The sequence below is a fragment of the Pristiophorus japonicus genome, chromosome 26 (assembly GCF_044704955.1).
Source record: "Pristiophorus japonicus isolate sPriJap1 chromosome 26, sPriJap1.hap1, whole genome shotgun sequence".
NCBI lineage: Eukaryota > Metazoa > Chordata > Chondrichthyes > Pristiophoridae > Pristiophorus > Pristiophorus japonicus.
In genome coordinates, this window is record NC_092002.1 from 3,082,617 (window position 1) to 3,103,984 (window position 21,368).

The window sequence follows — 21,368 nt, forward strand, 5'->3', positions numbered from 1 at the left end:
GCAGTCCGGACAGGCCTGAGGCACTGCAAACAGCAGACACTCAGGCCAGCGCCCAACAACCGGAGCCCCAACTCAGGCGCTCTACAAGGGAGCGTAAACCACCAGAGAGACTCAACCTGTGATCCCAATAAGACTTTGAGGGGGAGGTGATGTCATGTATTCAACTATCATTGTAACCCATGTATAAGCCGACCTAAGTTGGACACCTTGAGAACACTGACCACAGGGGGAGAACTTGTGGGAGACACTCCTAACCTGGACTTTCCGGTATAAAAGGGGAAGCTCCGCCCACCTTCAACCTCTTAAGGTCTTGGTAATAAAGGTAACTGGTCACAGAGTGATCTTCTCTCAAGAATGGGCCTCGTGTGCATTTATACTGTATAGTAGGAAATATCAGCAGGTATAGCACGGGGTTAAATACAGAGTAAAGCTCCCTCTACACTGTCCCATTAAATACTCCCAGGGCAGGTACAGGGGGTTAGATACAGAGTAAAGCTCCCTCTACACTGTCCCATCAAACACTCCCAGGGCAGGTACAGGGGGTTAGATACAGAGTAAAGCTCCCTCTACACTGTCCCATCAAACACTCCCAGGGCAGGTACAGGGGGTTAGATACAGAGTAAAGCTCCCTCTACACTGTCCCATCAAACACTCCCAGGGCAGGTACAGGGGGTTAGATACAGAGTAAAGCTCCCTCTACACTGTCCCATCAAACACTCCCAGGGCAGGTACAGGGGGTTAGATACAGAGTAAAGCTCCCTCTACACTGTCCCATCAAACACTCCCAGGGAAGGTACAGGGGGTTAGATACAGAGTAAAGCTCCCTCTACACTGTCCCATCAAACACTCCCAGGGCAGGTACAGGGGGTTAGATACAGAGTAAAGCTCCCGCTACACTGTCCCGTCAAACACTCCCACATCAGGGAACCTTACAGCAATCAGCAGAGGGAAGGTGACTGGAAGTTGAAAATTAACATTTGAATAGCGATAGTTGAGGTGCATCTGAACATCACGTCACTAATGCTTTGGTAATTTCATTTATTTATATGGTATAAAATTCCACGATAAGAAAAAGTAATATCCCTCGATAGACCAAATGAAACTTTCTGAATGAAGAAGTTTTATAATTGAAGGGCCGAGGCTGCAATCCCCACCTCAGCGGAAGAAGGCAAGCTTCTCTTGGAGCCAATCCTCTGTCAGTTCATCAATGTTCCGGATCTCGAACACCTGTTTTACATCGGATTACACCAGATTACACAGGATTACACAGGATTACATGGGATATACAGCACAGAATCCGGCCATTGGGCCCAACCAGTCCATGCCGGCGTTTATGCTCCACTCGAGCCTCCTCCCGTCTTTCCCCATCTAACTCTATCAGCATAACCCTCTATTCCCTTCTCCCCCATATACTTGTCCAGCCTCCCCTTAAATACATCGATACTATTCGCCTCAACCCCTCCCTGTGGCAGCGAGTTCCACATTCTCACCGCTCTCTGGGTAAAGAAGTTTCTTCTGAATTCCCCATTGGATTTCTTGGTGACTATCTTATATTGATGGCCTCTAGTTATGCTCTTCCCCACAAGTGGAAACACTCTCTCTGTATCCACTCCATCAAAACCTTTCATCATTTTAAAGACCTCTATTTGGTCACCCCCTCAGCCTTCTTTATTCAAGAGAAAAGAGACCCAGCCTGTTCATCCTTTCCTGATATGTATACCCTCGCATTTCTGGTATCATCCTCGTAAATCTTCTCTGCACCCTCTCCAGTGCCTCTATATCCTTTTTATAATATGGCGACCAGAGCTGTACGCAGTGCTCCAAGTGTGGTCTAACCAAGGTTCGATGCAGGTTTAGCATAACTTCTCTACTTTTCAATTCTATCCCTCTAGAAATAAACCCTAGTTCTTGGTTTGCTTTTTATGGCCTTGCTAACCTGTGTCGCGACATTTAGTGACTTGTGTATTTGTATCCGAGATCCCTTTGTTCCTCTACCCCACCCAGACTCTCACCCTCCCAGTAATAAGTGACCTCCCTATTCTTCCTCCCAAAATACAATACCTCACATTTATCGGTGTTGAACTTCATTTGCCAATTACATGCCCATTCTGCAAGTTTATTAATGTCCCCCTGTAGTTTGTTGCAGTCCCCCTCAGTATTGACTGTCCGCCCAATTTGGTGTCATCCACAAATTTAGAAATTGTGTTTTTGATTCCAAAGTCTAAATGGTTAATATAAATTGTGACCAACAGTGGTCCCAGCACCTTCTGCCCCTGTGACTAGCTACCCTTTACCCCTACTCTCTGCTTTCTATCGTGAAGCCAGCCAGCGATCCATTTTGCTACTTGTCCCCTGGCTCTGCATTCCCTGACCTTGTGCATCAGTCTATTATGGGGTACCTTATCAAACAATGAGAGATAATGCAGTGTGAGAGAACCATCTGTACACACATACCTTCCTTATCAAACTCTCAGAAAATCACAGATGGCCCGTCACTGATGTGAAGAAGCTGAAATTGATTCTCAATTATGAAAGAGCAAAACGCAAAAGGTTTGAACGCTTCAGCAGTGTCATCTCGCCAACAAGAATCTGCTTCCCACTATTTTCCTTTCCCTGGATCACACCACCATTATTTTGGAGACTGAGATGATCAGGTAATGGGCCGAGACATCCCGCAGAGAATCTCGTGGGGTTCACAGGGTTTGCAGAGTGGTCCTGGTGGGTGATGGTAGCCCAAGGTACAGGACAGACCAGACCGTCCCAGGTTGGATCCTTTGGTCTAGGGAGAGGGAGGCGAGGGTCCCAATACTGACGGCTCACCGTGGAGTGAGTGCGCATACTGTGGAGTGACCACTGCAATGCCTCACACAGCCAACCTGTCAACACACTAACCTCAGGACCGGTCACCTGGTGAGGTACTGGACCTTCGAGGAACATGCCGAATGTGAAACATTCGACAATCGACGGTATGGATACATGTGTCCAGTTCCTTTCAGTCATGGGGATAAGGGGCTAACAATATCTTTTACACTGCTGGCTGATAGCCCAGGACCTCCAATAGAAATGGGAGTGTTGGGTGGGAATGGGATTGTTGGGTGGGGATGGGAGTGTTGAGTGGGGATGGGAGTGTTGGGTGGGGATGGGAGTGTTGGGTGGGGATGGGAGTGTTGGGTGGGGATGGGAGTGTTGGGTGGGAATGGGATTGTTGGGTGGGGATGGGAGTGTTGAGTGGGGATGGGAGTGTTGGGTGGGGATGGGAGTGTTGGGTGGGGATGGGATTGTTGGGTGGGGATGGGATTGTTGGGTGGGGATGGGATTGTTGGGTGGGGATGGGATTGTTGGGTGGGGATGGGAGTGTTGAGTGGGGATGGGAGTGTTGGGTGGGGATGGGAGTGTTGGTGGAACAATGTCCCCTGGATGAAATCCACCAGAGTTACTCGTTCTGGTCATTTCCAGACCGGACATAGCTCGGCTGTGATTACCCCCACGGTGCAATAGCCTGCCAAACCCACGATCGAGCCTCAAACACAGTGAATGGGCGAGGTGTTGACGGCTGCCTGTGGAATTGCTTCACGACAGAACTCACTACAGCCCGGAGAGAAGGGAACAGTGTCAGCGTTTACAGACCCAGTGAATAGCGCCGGTTTTAGACACACACCCACCTTGGTCAGCTCACCCAGTTGCACCAGTCTGTTTTTGCTCCCAGCGTACATCATCTGCTGTTGGGGGTTGCATCCTGCGGTCCAAGAGGAGAGACATTCAGGGCGATATCAAGCGTGAGTGAGCACCGGGTCAGACACACCGGGAGGCTGTTGGGGTCAACGGTGACCATTTTCATCCCATCGACCATTCTATGTGATGAATAACAAGGACTGGACAGTATGTGTCCCCCCCCCCGCCCCGTCCCCTCCCCTCACTCGTTCGCCACCCCCCCCACCCCCGTGCCCCACCCCCCCCGTCACTCAGCTCCTGACCCAATAGGGCACAGACCCACTCTCTAAGTCTCCATTAGTCCCTGTGGGATAAGCAACTGACTGTGGCTCTCCTTGGCCACAAACTGAGAGGAGGAAGTTACAACGTGAGTAATTCTGAGCTCCATACGGCTCCAGGCGTCAACCAATCACTGTTGCTTTTCCTGATGTGCATTATCCACTTACAGGAGCTTACATGGTCACTGGAAGAATCTGCAGGCCGCTCCTTCACCGTGTCCGGGTGATGGTCGATTAGGCTGCTGCCCCTCTCACATACAATGAGCCCACCTCCCATCCCACCTGCTGCTGAAACTCTCATCCACACTTTCACCACCCACAGACTCGACTATTGCAGTGCTCTCCTGGCCAGCCTCCCATCTTCCATCCTCCATCAAGTTCAGCTCATCCATAAAACTCTGCTACCCGTGTCCTAACTCACACCGAGTCCCGCTCACCCATCACCCCCTGTGCTCACTGCCCCGTGTCCTAACTCGCACCGAGTCCCACTCACCCATCACCCCCTGTGCTCGCTGCCCCGTGTCCTAACTCGCACCGAGTCCCGCTCACCCATCACCCCCTGTGCTCACTGCCCCGTGTCCTAACTCGCACCGAGTCCCGCTCACCCATCACCCCCTGTGCTCACTGCCCCGTGTCCTAACTCGCACCAAGTCCCGCTCACCCATCACCCCCTGTGCTCACTTCCCCGTGTCCTAACTCGCACCGAGTCCCACTCACCCATCACCCCCTGTGCTCGCTGCCCCGTGTCCTAACTCGCACCGAGTCCCGCTCACCCATCACCCCCTGTGCTCACTGCCCCGTGTCCTAACTCACACCGAGTCCCGCTCACCCATCACCCCCTGTGCTCGCTGCCCCGTGTCCTAACTCGCACCGAGTCCCACTCACCCATCACCCCCTGTGCTCGCTGCCCCGTGTCCTAACTCGCATCGAGTCCCGCTCACCCATCACCCCCTGTGCTCACTTCCCCGTGTCCTAACTCGCACCGAGTCCCACTCACCCATCACCCCCTGTGCTCGCTGCCCCGTGTCCTAACTCGCACCGAGTCCCGCTCACCCATCACCCCCTGTGCTCACTGCCCCGTGTCCTAACTCGCACCCAGTCCCGCTCACCCATCACCCCCTGTGCTCGCTGCCCCGTGTCCTAACTCGCACCGAGTCCCGCTCACCCATCACCCCCTGTGCTCGCTGCCCCGTGTCCTAACTCGCACCCAGTCCCGCTCACCCATCACCCCCTGTGCTCACTGCCCCATGTCCTAACTCACACCGAGTCCGGCTCACCCATCACCCCCTGTGCTCACTGCCCCGTGTCCTAACTCGCACCCAGTCCCGCTCACCCATCACCCACTGTGCTCACTGCCCCGTGTCCTAACTCACACCCAGTCCCGCTCACCCATCACCCCCTGTGCTCGCTGACCTACATTGGCTCCTGGTTCCCAAACGTCTCGAATTTAAAATCCTCAGCCTCGTGTTCAAATCCCTCAACCTCGTGTGTACACCCCTCCCTCCTCCAGTCCTCCGAGAGCTCTACGTTCCTCCAATTCTAGCCTCTTGCGCATCCCCTGATTCCCATCGCTCCACCATTGGTGGCCGTGCCTTCAGCTGCCTGGGCCCCAAGCTCTGGAACTCCCTCCCTAAACCTCTCTGTTTTAAGGATTGGCTGTGAAGTACTTTCTCGTCAAATCACCTGGTGACACAATGTCTGAGCTCACACTCAGAGACTGGTTTGTTGGACAAGATACCAGAAGCCCCCAACTACCCAACGTCTAAACCCCAGTAAGAGGCGGGAGATTGGGGAAAGAAGCGAGTCCTTTGTAATATTACACTTTTACTTTGGACCAACCACCCATCACGCAAAGTTTCACAAGAAAGCAAACTCTCGCAATCCCTCCGCCTGGATCGCCGAGCAGGGGAACAGACGGACTGGGAGCACTGACTCCCTCGAGCAGCCCAACAATCCAACAATCACACCTTCCCGTACCTCCGCCATACAGCGTTTCCTGAGATGGGTACAGTCAAGGAAGCTGAGAAAAGGAACAGCAAGTCAGTGTGTAGGGAGCAAGAGCCAGTGGATGGTGGGCGGTGATTTAGCCATTTGGCGATGCCGGTGAGGGCACGCGTATTGGGAACTGCCAAGTGTGCCGGCCATGATTTCCTGGCCTGTGCGGTTGGTGGCTAAGGCTCCTCAAAGGCATCGTGAACACAGATCCTCACCTCTGTTGTGCATCTTCCCTCTTCCCTCCAGAGAGAAACTGTTCCCATTGGTGGAAGGGCCGGGAACCAGGGAACACAGATTTAAGGCGATTGGCAGAAGACCCAAAGGCGACATGAGGGAAAACGTTTTAACGCAGCGAGTGGTTAGGATCGGGAATGTGCTGCCTGAGAGGGTGGTGGAGGCAGACTCAATCGTGGCTTTCAAAAGGGAGTTGGATAAATATCTGAAGCAAAAGAAAATTGCAGGGCTACGGGGAAAGGGTGGGGGAGTGGGACTGGCTGAGGTGCTCTTGCAGAGAGCCGGCACGTGCTCGATAGGCCGAATGGCCTCCTTCTGTGCTGTAACCGTTCTGTGATTCTATGAGTCTATGCTCAGGAATCCTAGCCTAGGGTTAGGGTTCGGGTGAGAAATGAGCACCAGACACAACTTCATAAAACAATGCAGAAACAACCTGGCCATTATCACTGCAAACAAGACAGGCCTCTGATCAGTCACAGTGAGGCCCAGGCCCTTACACCACAGGTGGGCCGAGGGAGGGACTTAGTGCACTTACCCGCTGGGCTGCTGAAAATCAGGCAGAGTGGGTACGACACCCTCTTGTCCTGGTGCACGTATTTATAGCTGTAAACTATGAATCTGATCAGTCGTCAAGGAAAAAATATAAACATTTCCCGCTGCATGAAAATGAATAGGAATAATTAATGGCGATCAGGATCATTAATAATAATAATTAAGAATAATCAATAACAATAACAAAAATAATTATTAATAATAATGGTGAAGAATCAATAGGAAGAAGGAAGAAATAAATTGCATTTCAGAACATAAGAATATAAGAATTAGGAGCAGGAGTAGGCCATTCGGCCCCTCGAACCTGCTCCGCCATTCAATGCGATCATGGCTGATCTGATCATAGACTCAGCTCCACTTCCCCACCCGCTCCCCGTAACCCTCGACTCCCCGATCATGATAAGAACATAAAAAAAAATCAACTTCACAGCAGCCTAAGGTTGGATGTGAACACCAAATCATTAGTCCAGGTTAAGCAGTAATATCACCATTACCCCACCACATCAAGCATTTATACCAAGTCTTTCACATCCTCAGAACACCCAAAGTGCTTCACAGTCAATTAATTACTTTGGAATTCTGGTCACTGTTATGCAGACAAACATGATAGTTAATTTGCAAACAGCATTGAGAAAAATGAACAGTTAATCTTCTTGGGTGCTGCGGTTTGACCAGAAAGATACCAAACACTCCAAACACTCTCAGGGCAGGTACAGCACGGGGTTAGATACAGAGTAAAGCTCCCTTTACACTGTCCCATCAAACACTCCCAGGGCATGTACAGCACGGGGTAAGATACAGAGTAAAGCTCCCTCTACACTGTCCCATCAAACACTCCCAGGGCAGGTACAGGGGGTTAGATACAGAGTAAAGCTCCCTCTACACTGTCCCATCAAACACTCCCAGGGCAGGTACAGGGGGTTAGATACAGAGTAAAGCTCCCTCTACATTGTCCCATCAAACACTCCCAGGGCAGGTACAGGGGGTTAGATACAGAGTAAAGCTCCCTCTACACTGTCCCATCAAACACTCCCAGGGCAGGTACAGCACGGGGTTAGATACAGAGTAAAGCTCTCTCTACATTGTCCCATCAAACACACCCAGGGCAGGTACAATATGGGGTTAGATACAGAGTAAAGCTCCCTCTACACTGTCCCATCAAACACTCCCAGGGCAGGTACAGCACGGGATTAGATACAGAGTAAAGCACCCTCTACACTGTCCCATCAAATGCTCCCAGGGCAGGTACAGGGAGTTAGATACAGAGTAAAGCTCCCTCTACACTGTCCCATCAAACACTCCCAGGGCAGGTACAGCACGGGGCTAGATACAGAGTAAAGCTCCCTCTACACTGTCCCCATCAAACACTCCCAGGGCAGGTACAGCATGGGTTAGATACAGAGTAAAGCACCCTCTACACTGTCCCATCAAACGCTCCCAGGGCAGGTACAGCATGGGGTTAGATACAGAGTAAAGCTCCCTCTACACTGGGCACCATGGGACAGTGCCTTTACTGCACAGTGTGTCATTCCCCACAGATTCTGTGAGTGAGATTATTAATGTTCAAGATTCGTGCCGTGCCCTGACCCCACACCCACTGAGTAATGGGCTAACGCCCAAACACTGAGGGCCTTTATAACCAGCACAGACGTTTCATCTCATCATTGTGGGCCTGATTGAAAGCTGGAGCGGGGGGGGGTGAAAGGACCTCATGCTTCAGACCCAGTGAGCCAGCTGGCAGGCTTAAAGAGACACTGCCAGCCTGGTAAAACGTGCCACCAAATTTACAAAGAGAGAAATACGAAAGGAAGCCTTTGGTCCGATGATGACATTGACAGCTATTTCTGAAAGATCTGTTCTAAGATTGAGACATGGTTTTTGTATGAACTCTTCGGTTGAACTTTCCAGAGATAACTGATGCTGTCACCACACGACCAATTTCTCTATTGCCCCACAATCTCTTCAACAGGGGCAACATTGTGCAATTGGAGACACACAACTGTACAGGGTATTGGTGAGGCCACACCTGGAGTACTGCGTACAGTGTTGGTCTCCGTATTTAAGGAGGGATATACTTGCATTGCAGGCAGTTCAGAGAAGGTTCACTCGGTTGATTCCTGAGATGAAGGGGTTGTCTTATGAGGAAAGGTTGAGCAGGTTGGGCCTGTACTCATTGGGGTTCAGAACAATGAGAGGTGATCTTATTGAAACATATAAGATTCTGAGGGAGCTGGACAGGGTAGATGCAGAGAGGATATTTCCCCTCGTGGGGGAATCTAAAACTAGGGGCATAGTTTCAGAATAAGGAGCCGCCCATTTAAAACGGAGATGAGGAGGAATTTCTTCTCTCTGAGGGAGGTGAATCTTTGGAATTCTCTGCCCCAGAGAGCTGTGGAGGCTGGGTCATTGAATATATTTAAGGTGGAGATAGACAGATTTTTGAACAATAAGGGAGTCGAGGGTTATGGGGAGCGGGCGGGGAAGTGGAGCTGAGTCCATGATCAGATCAACAATGATCTTATTGAATGGCGGAGCAGGCTCGAGGGGCCGAATGGCTGACTCCTGCTCCTATTTCTTGTTCACGCGGAATGGACCAGAATGGTTTCCCCTTTATAAGGGGCAGATGTTCCCCCGAGATCGAGAGGGGACTCACTGCAGCCCAGGTAGCGATGGGTTGCCGCGTGTCGGAGCACAACGGTAGCAACACGATTCGCGCTCAAAGCTGTCCGACAATTGCAAACAATTCAATAGAAATGACACGTAACCAGTCCGTGTTGTGGTTTATCTGCCCCACGAGCGGTCGATCTAATCCCACGTCCTCGCCCTATCCCCACATCCTCCTATCCCCCCTTCCACTTTGGGGGGGCAGAGCGAGAGACTGGGGGGGCAGAGAGAGCTGGAGGGGGGAGAGAGAGAGAGCTTGGGGGTGAAAGAGAGAGAAACTGGGGGGGGAGGAGGAGAGAGCCTGGGGGTGGGGGCGAAGAGAGAGAGAGCTTGGGGTGGGGGGGCAGAGAGAGAGCTGGGGTGGGGGTGAAAGAGAGAGAGCTGGGGTGGGGGGGCAGAGAGAGAGCTGGGGTGGGGGTGAAAGAGAGAGAGCTGGGGTGGGGGGGCAGAGAGAGAGCTGGGGGGGTGAAAGAGAGAGAGCTGGGGTGGGGGAAGAGAGAGCTTGGGGCAGCAGAGAGAGCGAGTTTTGGGAAGGGAGAGATTGGGGGGCGGGGGAAGAGAGTGAGCTTGGGGGGAGGGGAGAGAGAGAGCTTGGGGGTGGGAGCTTGCTGGGTGGGGGAGGGGGGAAGAGAGAGGGAGCTGAGGGGGAGCAGAGAGAGAGAGTTTGGGGGTCGGGGAGAGAGAGCTTGGGGGAGGGTGCGGGAGAGAGAGAGATTGGGGGGTGGAAGAGAGAGAGAGACCTTGCGATCTATCCTAATGCTCAGAGCCAGGGGGAGGTAGCTGAGCTGAGACAAACCAGTGGTAGGCGGACACTTGCTCTCAGTTGCTCAAGTTAATTGGTGACTCATGACATTGTACGGTCGTGATGAGCACAAAATGGCTCCAATGTTTGGCTCTGCAATGTACGCCTCTGTGAGTATGCTCACAGGTTTGTAGGGCTGTTGAGTCCGAGCCAGGGTGTCCCTGGAGATGGATCACACGGTGTCCACTGGCACGCTCGCGGCCATCCGCGAAAGGTGGGCACCGGAGGGACTGGAGTGCTTCATCTCCCCCGGCAACCAAATTTTAATTTGATTGTTTAAAGTTTCATTTGTTTCATTTGTTTAATTTGCCGGTTTTAGTGCCCCTTTAACAAGGGGGCACTTGATTTATAGGTTGACAAAAATAGTTGTGGAGCTGTTCCTGGCACTTGATTTAAAGTTTCTACTCAAATAGTTGTAGAGCTGTTGAGTTGTGAGTGGCACAAGACTCAATAAAACCCTGGCCAGTTGGGTTCGGGGGATCCACGATGGGGCAGGTGATTGTGAGCCTGGTGGATGAACCGGTAATGTGTCGTGTGATTGTTAAACCTTTGTTAATAAACCAACTAGTTCTTAACAGCAATGCGTTGCTATGGATTCTAAGCAAAGAGCCCATGAAGCAAATACATTGCAGGTTCCATAAGAAGGGTAAGCCAAAGTAATTTACTGTCGGTGAAGTGCGTTGGGACAGGATAAGGTCGTTAATTGCTAAAGGATATCGAGGTTGCCTCTCTGGTAGTTCATTCCTTAATGAATCCGGAGAAATGTCCTAAAAGGAAAAGGCAAAGATTGGCAACCCTCACAAGCTCATGATATGCGCGATAAATCCAGGGGCTGCGTGCGGACTGGTGCAAACAATCGCCCTGGTATCATGCATTTACACACGGTGTGCCTGTGCAGCGTCAGCCTGGCCCAGTCTGACACACGGACCGTCACTACTGATGGGCACACCATGAGGGGACAGTGTTCCCCCCCTCCCCCGGCACGTTATCCTGGGATCACTGGTCTCTGGCACAGCTCCGTCAAGGAGCAGTGGGCGACAGATCCATGTGGCACTGAGCACTGCAGGATCACCAAGATCCCGAGTTTGTGCTGACTGAGTTAATCTCAGACAAGGCAGCCACTGCACTTAGCCTCAGTACCAATGGGCTAGCGAGCAGGAAGATCAGCCGGGTGTCCTGCCGTTGGTCACCGTTCAATGGCCCTCCCCCCGCCCCGATGGAAAGTGACATAGGGTGAGGGTAGGAGGGGGTTCCGGGGCCATGGAGCACAGCCTATCAACCCCTCACCCTCACCCCTGAACAGCAGCCATTATCTGCAAGCAACTACAGCCCAACAGAAACTTCCGCGGGGGAGGAGGAACTTGAGAAAAGCTTTGAACCTCCTTTCGTTTCTGTTCATTTTCCAAATGTCTGTTGGAACGAGCGATTCTGTTTGTCTCACGGTCGGGGACTGAATGGGAATGGCTGACACTGCAGAGGAATTAAACCTCAAGCCCACCACTGGCTCCCAACCCGCACTTTGGGCACAAACATATCAACAACTTGCATTTATATAGCACCTTTAACATAGTCAAAACGTCCCAAGGTGCTTCACAGGAGCGATTATCAGAGAAAATTTGATATTAAGCCACATAAGGAGATATTAGCGCAGGTGACCAAAATCTTGGTCACTGAGGTAGGTTTAAAGGAACGTATTAAATAGAGTTAAAGTAATTGGTGGAAGGATTAGAGGGGAGAAGAGGAAATATTTCTTTACCCAGAGGGTGGTGGGGGTCTGGAACTCACTGCCTGAAAGGGTGGTAGAGGCAGAAACCCTCACCACGTTTAAACAGTACTTGGATGTGCACCTGAAGTGCCGTAACCCACAGGGCTACGGACCCAGAGCTGGAAAGTGGGATTAGGCTGGGTAGCTCTTGGTCGGCCGGTGTGGACACGATGGGCCGAATGGCCTCCTTCCGCGTCGTAATTTTTGTATGATTCTATGATTAAAGGAGGAGAGAGAGGCGGAGAGGTTTAGGGAGGACGTTCCAGAGCTTGGGGCCCAGGCAACAGAAGGCACGGCCTCCGATGGTGGGGTGATGGAAATAGGGGATGCCCGAGAGGGCAGAATTAGAGGAGCGCAGAGATCTCGGGGGGTTGTGGGGCTGGAGGAGATTACAGAGATAGGGAGGGGCGAGGCCATGGAGGGATATGAAAAGCAGGATGAGGATTTTAAGATCACCGTCAGTAAGATTACACTCTCTGCCCAAGGTGCCAGACATTATACAAGGCTCAGTTACACGGCTGTGAGATACCCACCTCATGCTCTTCCTCCACCACCATCACCTGGTTTACTTTGTCAACTTTGACTGGAAGAAAGAAGAAAGTGAAATATTGACATTTGTAGCAAGGTAACAGTCCCCTCGAGGGGCCCAGTGGGTAAATGCACGGCACGATATAATTTAATTCATTCTCGGGATGTGGGCGTCACTGGCAAGGCCGGCATTTATTGCCCATCCCTAATTGCCCCTTGAGAAGGTGGTGGTGAGCTGCCTTCTTGCACCGCTGCAGTCCGTGTGGTGAAGGTCTTTGTTGGTGTTTTGATATGACTCAGGGGCTTGTAGGCCAATGTAATGTAGGCCCCTGTGAGTGTGCTCACAGATTTGTAGAGCTGTTATTCCATTATTTGAAGGGGCTGCTCCTGAAATTCTGGCTGCACTTCAGTCCCACACTCCTGATCTTTGGGCACCCTGTGCGGAGGGGAGCGGGTAGGTCCGAGGGCCTCCTCGTAGAACTGCTCCTGGGCACGGCCAAGGGGGCCATCAGCCGGTCCAGGCAGCGGGCGGTCGAGGGGGTCGTTCAGCCCGACTGCCTGCCTCTCTTCCGCGGTTACATCTGAGCTAGGGTGTCCCTGGAGATGGAGCACGCGGTGTCCACCGGTACGCTCGCGGCCTTCCGCGAGAGGTGGGCGCCGGAGGGACTGGAGTGCATCATCACCCCTGGCAACCAAATTTTAACTTGATGTGTTACTATAAAAATGTCATTTGAAATTTGTCGTTCTGGTACACTTGCAGAGGGGGCACTTGATTTTACGTTCAACTAAAAATACTTGTAGAGCTGTTGCATTGTGAGTGGCTTAGCCAGTCACGTGATGACTCAATAAAACCCCAGCCAGTTGGGTTCGGGGGATCCACGATGAGGCAGGTGGTTGTGAGCCCGGTGGATGTGTGATTGTTAAATCTTTGCTAATAAACCAACTAGTTCTTAATAGCAATGTGTTGCAGTGAATTCTTAAGCAAAGAACCCGTGAAGCAAATACATTACGGACACCTAAGAGTCAACCCCGTTTGGTGTGGGTCTGGAATCACAGACTGGGCAAGGATGGCAGGATATCAATGAACCCATTGGTTTATTACAAGAGCACCGAGAGTGCAGCCAATGCCACTCCTTGGCTGTAAACAGGCCTCTGAATTTGGACAAGACTTCGAAGTGAAGCGTTGGGCTGAGAGGATGTGAGTTTGGGGCGCGTTCCTTTACCTGAGAACCAGCTCACATGAGGGGTTGGTTCGGGGTGAGGGGGGGGTCACTATCTGGGGTGGAAGGGGGAATGTTTAAGGACTGGTTTTCCTCCCTCAACCCCCTCCCTGACTGTGGCTGGGCAGCACACAGGTATAGCTGACCTGAAGCCCCCTGTATTTCAGGGTTGGGTCATTATCCATGGTCTCGCTGTCCCCTCCCACCAAACGTCCCTTCCGAATGGGGCAGTGCCCGTTACCCACCCCCACCCCACCTCATTTACATAGGATCAGAATGCACGCGCCCGGGGCAGACATAAGCAGCCCCCCCCGCGGGTGGGGATGGGGAGTGGTTGCGCGGAAGCCCGTCGCCCTGGCGCCCGGCGCACGTACTCACTGATGATGGCGGCGTTGGTGGTCTCTCGGCGGAAGCGGAACTTCTTCAGCCGCTCCAGGAGTTGGGGGTCCACCTCGCACACGACCAGCGAATCCGACTGCCGGGAGAGAGCAACGCAGAAAAAAACATGGCGTCAACCACAAGGCATTGTGGGATGGTGGAGGAATGGCCTCTGACTCAAGGGGCTGCCTTTACTCCACACACAGCAAGATCCCACGGTGAGTCCAGCGGCAAGTTTGTAACCTATGCACCTGTGAGTGTGCTCACGGGTTTGTCAAGCTGTTGTTGTCGCAGCTCCTGTTTGTCAGCTTGGGGGGGCGTCAGGACCGCCGTCCAGGGGCTGCCTGTCTTTTACCAGGGACTCACCAGGGTCTGGAACAAAGTGTCCACCAAGCGCAGCTCTCCCCCATCTGGAGTGGCGGCTGTCCTGCAGGAGCCGCTGCTCAGGAATCCGTACCTCCACGACCGAGGTTTTAGGTGGCGGTCGGACGAGAGGGCTGTGGCTGGTGAGGTGACCAGGGTCAGGGACCTGCTCGATGGCGGAGGAGCGGGCTGGATGGCGCCAGACCTGCTGGCGCGGCGCCTAAACTGGGCCGACGTCCGCCGCGCGGCCGATGCCATCGAGTCGCTAAAACCAGCGCTGGGCCCTGACTCCGTTAGGTGCATCGAGGAGGCTCAAGCACGTGGGGAGATCCCGTCCGAACTGACCCCCGTCCGGACGGAATTCCTCATCGGCCCCAAACCCCGGAACCTCCCTCGGGAGCCGGCGCCTCACAACTTGAGCCGCCTCGGGGAAATCCCCTCCGTGCCTTTCAGTTCTGCGCGGAGGGGTTTCCTGTACGGGCTGCTCCTGCACACTCTCCACCTTGCCATCCTCGCCGGCCGTCCGGACACGCCATGGCGCACCATCCTGCCGTCCGGAGGAGGCGGGGGTCCCCGATGGAGTGTACTCTACGCGGGAGTCCTCCCACTATTTATTGGGGACTTGGCCTGGAAGGTGGTGCACGGAGCAGTCCCGTGCAATAAGTTTTTGAGTCAGTTCACGGGCTCCCAGGCCACCTGCAATTTCTGCCGTCTGGAAGAGTCCGTGTTCCATGTTTTTATGGAATGTGCGAGGTTGCAGCCCCTGTTCCATTATTTGAAGGGGCTGCTCCTCAAATTCTGGCTGCACTTCAGTCCCACACTCCTGATCTTTGGGCACCCTGTGCGGAGGGGAGCGGGTATGTCCGAGGGCCTCCTCGTAGGACTGCTCCTGGGCACGGCCAAGGGGGCCATCAGCCGGTCCAGGCAGCGGGCTGTCGAGGGGGTCATTCAGCCCGACTGCCTGCCTCTCTTCCGCGGTTACATCCGGGCCAGGGTGTCCCTGGAGATGGAGCACGCGGTGTCCACCGGTACGCTCGCGGCCTTCCGCGAGAGGTGGGCGCCGGAGGGACTGGAGTGCATCATCACCCCCAGCAACCACATTCTAATTTGACCGTAGTTTTTCAAAAGTTTAATTTGTTAATTTGTCTGTTCTAGTGCCGATGATGATTTAAAGTTTTACATTAATAGTTGTAGAGCTGTTGCATTATGAGTGGCTTAGCCAGTCACGTGATGTTCACAAGACTCAATAAAACCCCAGCCAGTTGGGTTTGGGGGATCCATGATGGGGCAGGTGGTTGTGAGCCTGGTGGATGAATCGGTAATGTGTCGTGTGATTGTTAAACCTTTGTTAATAAACCATCTAGTTCTTAATAGCAATGTGTTGCTCTGAATTCTTAAGCAAAGAATCCATGAAGCAAATACATTGCAAAGTTAATCTGTAGGTCTGACTGATGGCCAAGGGAGGAGTGGGTGGTAGAGGCAGAAACCCTCACCACATTTAAAAGGTACCTGGATGTGTACCTGAAGTGCCGTGACCTACAGGGCTACGGACCGAGAGCTGGAAAGTGGGATTAGGCTGGGTAGCTCTTGGCCGACCGGTGCGGACACGATGGGCCGAATGGCCTCCCTCCATGCTGTAAATGTCTCTGATTCTATGAATGTTGACCAAGACTCCCTGTTCTTCAAACACCCCCTCCCCCATAGCCCCCACCCCTCCCCCACCAGTCCCCACCCCTCCCCCACCAGCCCCCACCCCTCCCCCACCAGTCCCCACCGCTCCCCACCAGTCCCCACCCCTCCCCCACCAGCCCCCCACCCCTCCCCCACCAGCCCCCCGCCCCTCCCCCACCAGCCCCCCACCAGTCGCCACCCCTCACCCACCTGCCCCCAGCCCCTCCCCCACCAGCCCCCCACCCCTCCCACACCAGCCCCCTGCCCCTCCCCCACCAGCCCCCCACCAGCCTCCACCCCTCCCCCACCAGCCCCCCACCCCTCCCACACCAGCCCCCTGCCCCTCCCCCACCAGCCCCCCACCAGCCTCCACCCCTCCCCCACCAGCCCCCCACCCCTCCCCCACCAGCCCCCACCCCTCCCCCACCAGCCGCCCACCCCTCCCCCACCAGCCGCCCACCCCTCCCCCACCAGCTGAACAGGTAGATTCCTCATCCAAAGGCTCGGGTCTTTAATGCCTGGCCATTCACGTTCGCTTTGGAATTTTTATCCAGCCACAAATCAAGATAACTGTTTTCACATTTTGAAGAAGAGCAGGAGGAGTTCTCCCTGGTGTCCTGGGGCCAATATTTATCCCTCAGCTAACATCACTAAAAACAGATTATCTGCTCATTATGTCATTGCTGGCTGTATGCAAATTGGCTGCTGCATTTCCCACATTACAACAGTGACAACACTTTATAAGTACTTCATTGGCTGTAAAAATTAAAATTTGCCCGGAGGGATAAAGAGGGAGGGAAATCAGCCAGGGCCCCCCTCCCCTCCGCCCCTCCTCTCCTCGTCCCCCCCCCACCCCCTCACTTCCGCTCACTCTCCGTGTAACCCCTGTGTGTGAAGACAGGATCAGGCACTGCCGCGATGCCCCCAGTGGAGAATAGCTAGCTCACTGCCTGGCCTCACACATGACGGATGGCCAATCTGGTGAGATTCCTGCGGCCTGCCACCCAACAAGAAGAGGACAGGGGAGAACAATTGATAACAGAGAAAAACTGGCCCTGAACAGGAAGTGACTGGGTGACTGTGGTGGGGGAGGGGCTGAAACAAGATTATTGATGAGAAAGAGGATGTGAAAATGTTGCTTCACTGCGTAGATTATAAATGAACCATATTAAACAACATGGCTTCAATATTTACTCAAACTGAAACGCTGCCTGTTAAACTCCATTTTGTGTGATTTCAGCGGGCTGGGTGGGGTGGCTGGGTGGGGAGAGAGAGTTTTATTTATTTGTTCACAGGATGTGGACACCGCTGGCAAGGCCAGCATTGAGAGGGGTTGCAGTCAATGCTGTCATGGTTTGGTACAACTGAGTGTCTCGCCGGGTCATTTCAGAGTCAACCACATTGCTTGTGGGTCTGGAGTCACCTATCAGCCAGACCGGGTGAGGGCGGCAGATTTCCTTCACAAAAGGGGCATTAGTGAACCAATTGGGTTTTTACGACAATCCGGTAGTTTCATGGTCACCGTTACTGACATTGGCTTTTTATTTCAGATTTATTTAATTAATTGAATTTATATTCCCCAGCTGCCCAGGGTGGGATTTAAACTCATGTCTCTGGATCATCAGTCCAGGTCTCGGGATTACTGGTCCGGTACCATAACCACTCTATCCCCCATTCCCGACACTTACATTCTCTCTAACTCTCCCTTCCAGCCCAGTGGATTAACTCACCGGAGAAAGGAATGGGACTGAAGCTGTGGGTGACTGGAGTTCAGAAGAATGAGAGGGGACCTCATAGAAACGTTTAAAATTCTGACGGGGTTAGACAGGTTAGATGCAGGAAGAATGTTCCCAATGTTGGGGAAGTCCAGAACCAGGGGTCACAGTCTAAAGATGAGGGGTAAGCCATTTAGGACCGAGATGAGGAGAAACTTCTTCACCCAGAGAGTGGTGAACCTGTGGAATTCTCTACCGCAGGAAGTTGTTGAGGCCAATTCACTAAATATATTCAAAAAGGAGTTAGATGTAGTCCTTACTACTAGGGGGATCAAGGGGTATGGCGAGAAAGCAGGAATGGGATACTGAAGTTGCATGTTCAGCCATGAACTCATTGAATGGCGGTGCAGGCTCGAAGGGCCGAATGGCCTACTCCTGCACCTATTTTCTATGTTTTCTATGAAATCCTTACTGACTCGGCTAGTTTGCGTCGGACGTCAGCAGGTCAAGCAAGCGGGCTGGGGAGGGGTCCATGCTCATGGCCTGAGATTTCCTCTGATGATAATTTACAGAAAACTCGAAGCAGGAACAGACCCACCCCAAGGGGACGCTGGAATAGTGCACCATTTCAAAAAAACAGAGCTGTCCAGTTGATAATTTAGAAATCTCTGGACAGTCTCTCCCCTCTGGGAACTCTCCCCAACAATGGGCAGAATGGCCTCCTTCAGTGCTGTAAGTTTCTATGCTTCTCCCAGGATTTATAGATGAGTCTAGACTAAGTGTTGCCGATCTATTTCACCATGCATCAGCTCTGGCCCCCCCAACCCCCACCACGAGCCCAGAATACTCAGCTCATTGTTCCCGGTGAGCGTTGACAGACTGAGGGGTAATCATACAACACCTGATTCTGCCCCCTGGTCCCCTGCAGCCTCAGCCCCACACACCACATTACAATAAATCACATTAATATTCAAATGTGTTTCGTTTCTTATTTCTAGGCGCCATTTTCAAAGCTGATAAATGCACCAAGCAATGTGATTGCACGGACCAGGAGGATCCCGTGCTCGATCCCGGTCTGCGCAGGGTGAACTGGTCTCAGTCCAGTTCAGGAATTCACCTCAAAATCCCTGAGCCTGGAAGGAGGAAAAAATCATCAGGGTATTTGCTCCTGATCACTAGCCCTTGCTATAATGCAGTGTGCATGTGAGTCTGTGTGAGTGTGAGTGTGTGTGTGTGTGTGTGTTTCTGTGTGTGCCTGAGTGTGTGTATGTTTCTGTGTGTGTCTGTCTGTGTGTGTGCGTGTGTGTCTGTGTGTGTCTGTGTGTGTGTGTGTGTGTGCCCAAGTGTGTGTGCATGTGTGTGTGCCTGTGCCTGAGTGTGTGTCTGTGTGTGTGTGTGTCTGTGCGAGTGTGTGTCTGAGTCTGTGTGTGCGAGTATGTGTCTGAGTGTGTGTGTGCAAATGTGTGAGTGTGTCCGTGTGTGTGTGTGCCTGTGTGTGTGTGTGTGTGTGTGTGTGTCCCCGAGTGTGTGTGTGTGTGTGTGTGTGTGTGTCCGAGTGTGTGTGTGTGTGTGTGTCCGAGTGTGTGTGTGTGTGTGTGTGTGTGTGTCTGAGTGGGTATGTGTGTGTGTGTGTGTGAGTGGGTGTGTGTGTCTGAGTGTGTGTGATGTCAGGTAGCAACTGGCCTAGCCTGAGATGTGATGCCCCCACACTTGAATAGCCAGCACACACTCACTATCTAGGATCACATATGAGGAATGGAGGCAGCATCAGGTCGACGTGTTGTTCACAGCCTGGGAGTGCAGCCGAAGAGTTCTCCCATTGTCCTAGTCAATATTCCTCCTCAGCCAACACTAGCAAAACCAGATTAACCAGTCACTCATCATATTGCTGCTTGTGGGATCTTGCTGTGTCCAAATTGCCTGTCATATTTGCCTACATAATAACAGTTACTGCACCGGGGATAACTCCCCTGCTCTTCTTCAAAATATTGCCATGGGATCTTTTGCGTCCAGCTGAGAGAGCAGACAGGGCTTCGGTTTAACGTCTCATCCGATGTGCGATCCCAGTGCAAACTGACCTAGCATCAGGGTGAGTGGGAGCCACCAACTATCCTGGCCCTACTGCTGGGGTTGGGGCAGAGAAGCAACTGAGCCCTTGCTCAGGAAGTCACCGCCCTCCAGACACGGAGCACCAGTTACTTCCAATACACATGGAGCCATGGGCGTCAGAGAAATACTGAAAGTGAAATTTACCCTCAGTAAGAGTGAGACAGTTCACAAGCCCAGTTAAATAGACGCATTTTGCTTAGGATTAGTGTCGAAATCGATAACCTTTTCACCTCGAACGAGGCTCAAGGAGGTCTCATAAAACATAAGAATTAGGAGCAGGAGTCGGCCATTCGGCCCCTCGAGCCTGCTCCGCCATTCAATGAGATCATGGCTGGCCTTCTACCTCAACTCCACTTTCCTCTACTGTCCCCGTATCCCTCGATTCCTTTAATATTCAAAAATCTATCGATCTCCATCCTGAATATACGCAACGACTGAGCCGCATTACCCCATGGCACCTTACCGCATTTTCTGCAACTCTCCCAGTCACCAGAGCAGGAGCAGAAATCTCCAGTGAAACAGCACGTTCCCAGCCTCACTTTCCCACTGGCCCCTTGCTGACAACCCCGGCCCAGACTGCTCCCCTCGCTCCTGTGCTCATCACCGACATAGCAGGGCGCGGGGCTGAAGTTCGCCGTTGTGGAAGAGGCGAGGGGAAGCAAGCTGGTCAAGGCCGGTGTCGGTCGCAGTGGGAGGAAGACTGAGGAGCGACCTCGGGCACACTCACTCTTTACAGCGCAATATGTGAGAAAATGGCGAGACAGCACAAGTTCCTTACCATGTTCAGTCCTCTGTAGGCTTCACGTTGCAGTCCTGCTTGCTCAAACTCGCCCTGGTCTTGTGACAGGATGCTACAACTGTTAGTTCCTCAATACGGCTGACAGCTGATAAGTCAGCCAGCTGCAAATCTGAGTTTAAAAAAAAAATTCTTTCAAAAACAAGACTGCAATGGCAAATTTCAAAACCGATCCGCGATTTATCGATCCGTGGGTGTCCTCAATCGACCTGACACTCGAGAAACCTGTGGCTTATGTCAGTCGGGGGGGTCAGTGTGTGAATGTCACCCCTCCCCTGACATGCTCTGGATGGAGACGCTACTCGCACAACATCCTGTTCAGCTCACCACAGAGTTGCTTCAAAGAAATTCACCGGATCTCTCGCAGATCTAACTTCTGATCGGAAAGTCAGCGTCCCTTTTGCTGGCTGTTTGAGTCTTAAAATTAAAGTTGTATTTTCAGCGAGGGCGGGGGGGGTAAGGGGCACAAAACCGGGGAGGGGGTTGGAAAGCAAAAAGAAAACGACACTTGACATACGGAAAAATCTTCTTCATCGAAACCAAAGAATCGTCTCTATCGAAATCAGAGAATGGGTCTCCATTGGAAG

The 21,368-nt window shown here is 52.6% G+C and overlaps 1 protein-coding gene across 1 annotated transcript; it reads right to left on the reverse strand.

Moving 5' to 3' along the window:
• Positions 1–1,024: 1,024 nt before the first annotated feature.
• gmfb (glia maturation factor, beta) lies at positions 1,025–21,169 on the reverse strand. The gene is made up of 7 exons (XM_070867649.1): positions 20,764–21,169; positions 14,128–14,224; positions 12,535–12,584; positions 10,952–11,003; positions 6,754–6,834; positions 3,663–3,736; positions 1,025–1,227 (listed from the first exon to the last, which is right to left on the reverse strand). Exons 1-7 carry the CDS (start codon positions 20,764–20,766, stop codon positions 1,156–1,158), a joined length of 429 nt encoding a protein of 142 aa, XP_070723750.1. The 5' UTR covers positions 20,767–21,169; the 3' UTR covers positions 1,025–1,155.
• Between the last annotated feature and the right edge of the window lie 199 nt (positions 21,170–21,368).

Bases quoted from the DNA above. Each gene is read 5' to 3' on its own strand.
- gmfb (XM_070867649.1), bottom strand. The intron at 6,835-10,951 runs ATCCTTTAGCAA...GACTGATCAGAT, and splicing joins ACCAGAGAGGCAACCTCGAT to TCATAGTTTACAGCTATAAA. The intron at 1,228-3,662 runs GTGGGTGTGTGT...GATGTAAAACAG, and splicing joins AACTGGGTGAGCTGACCAAG to GTGTTCGAGATCCGGAACAT.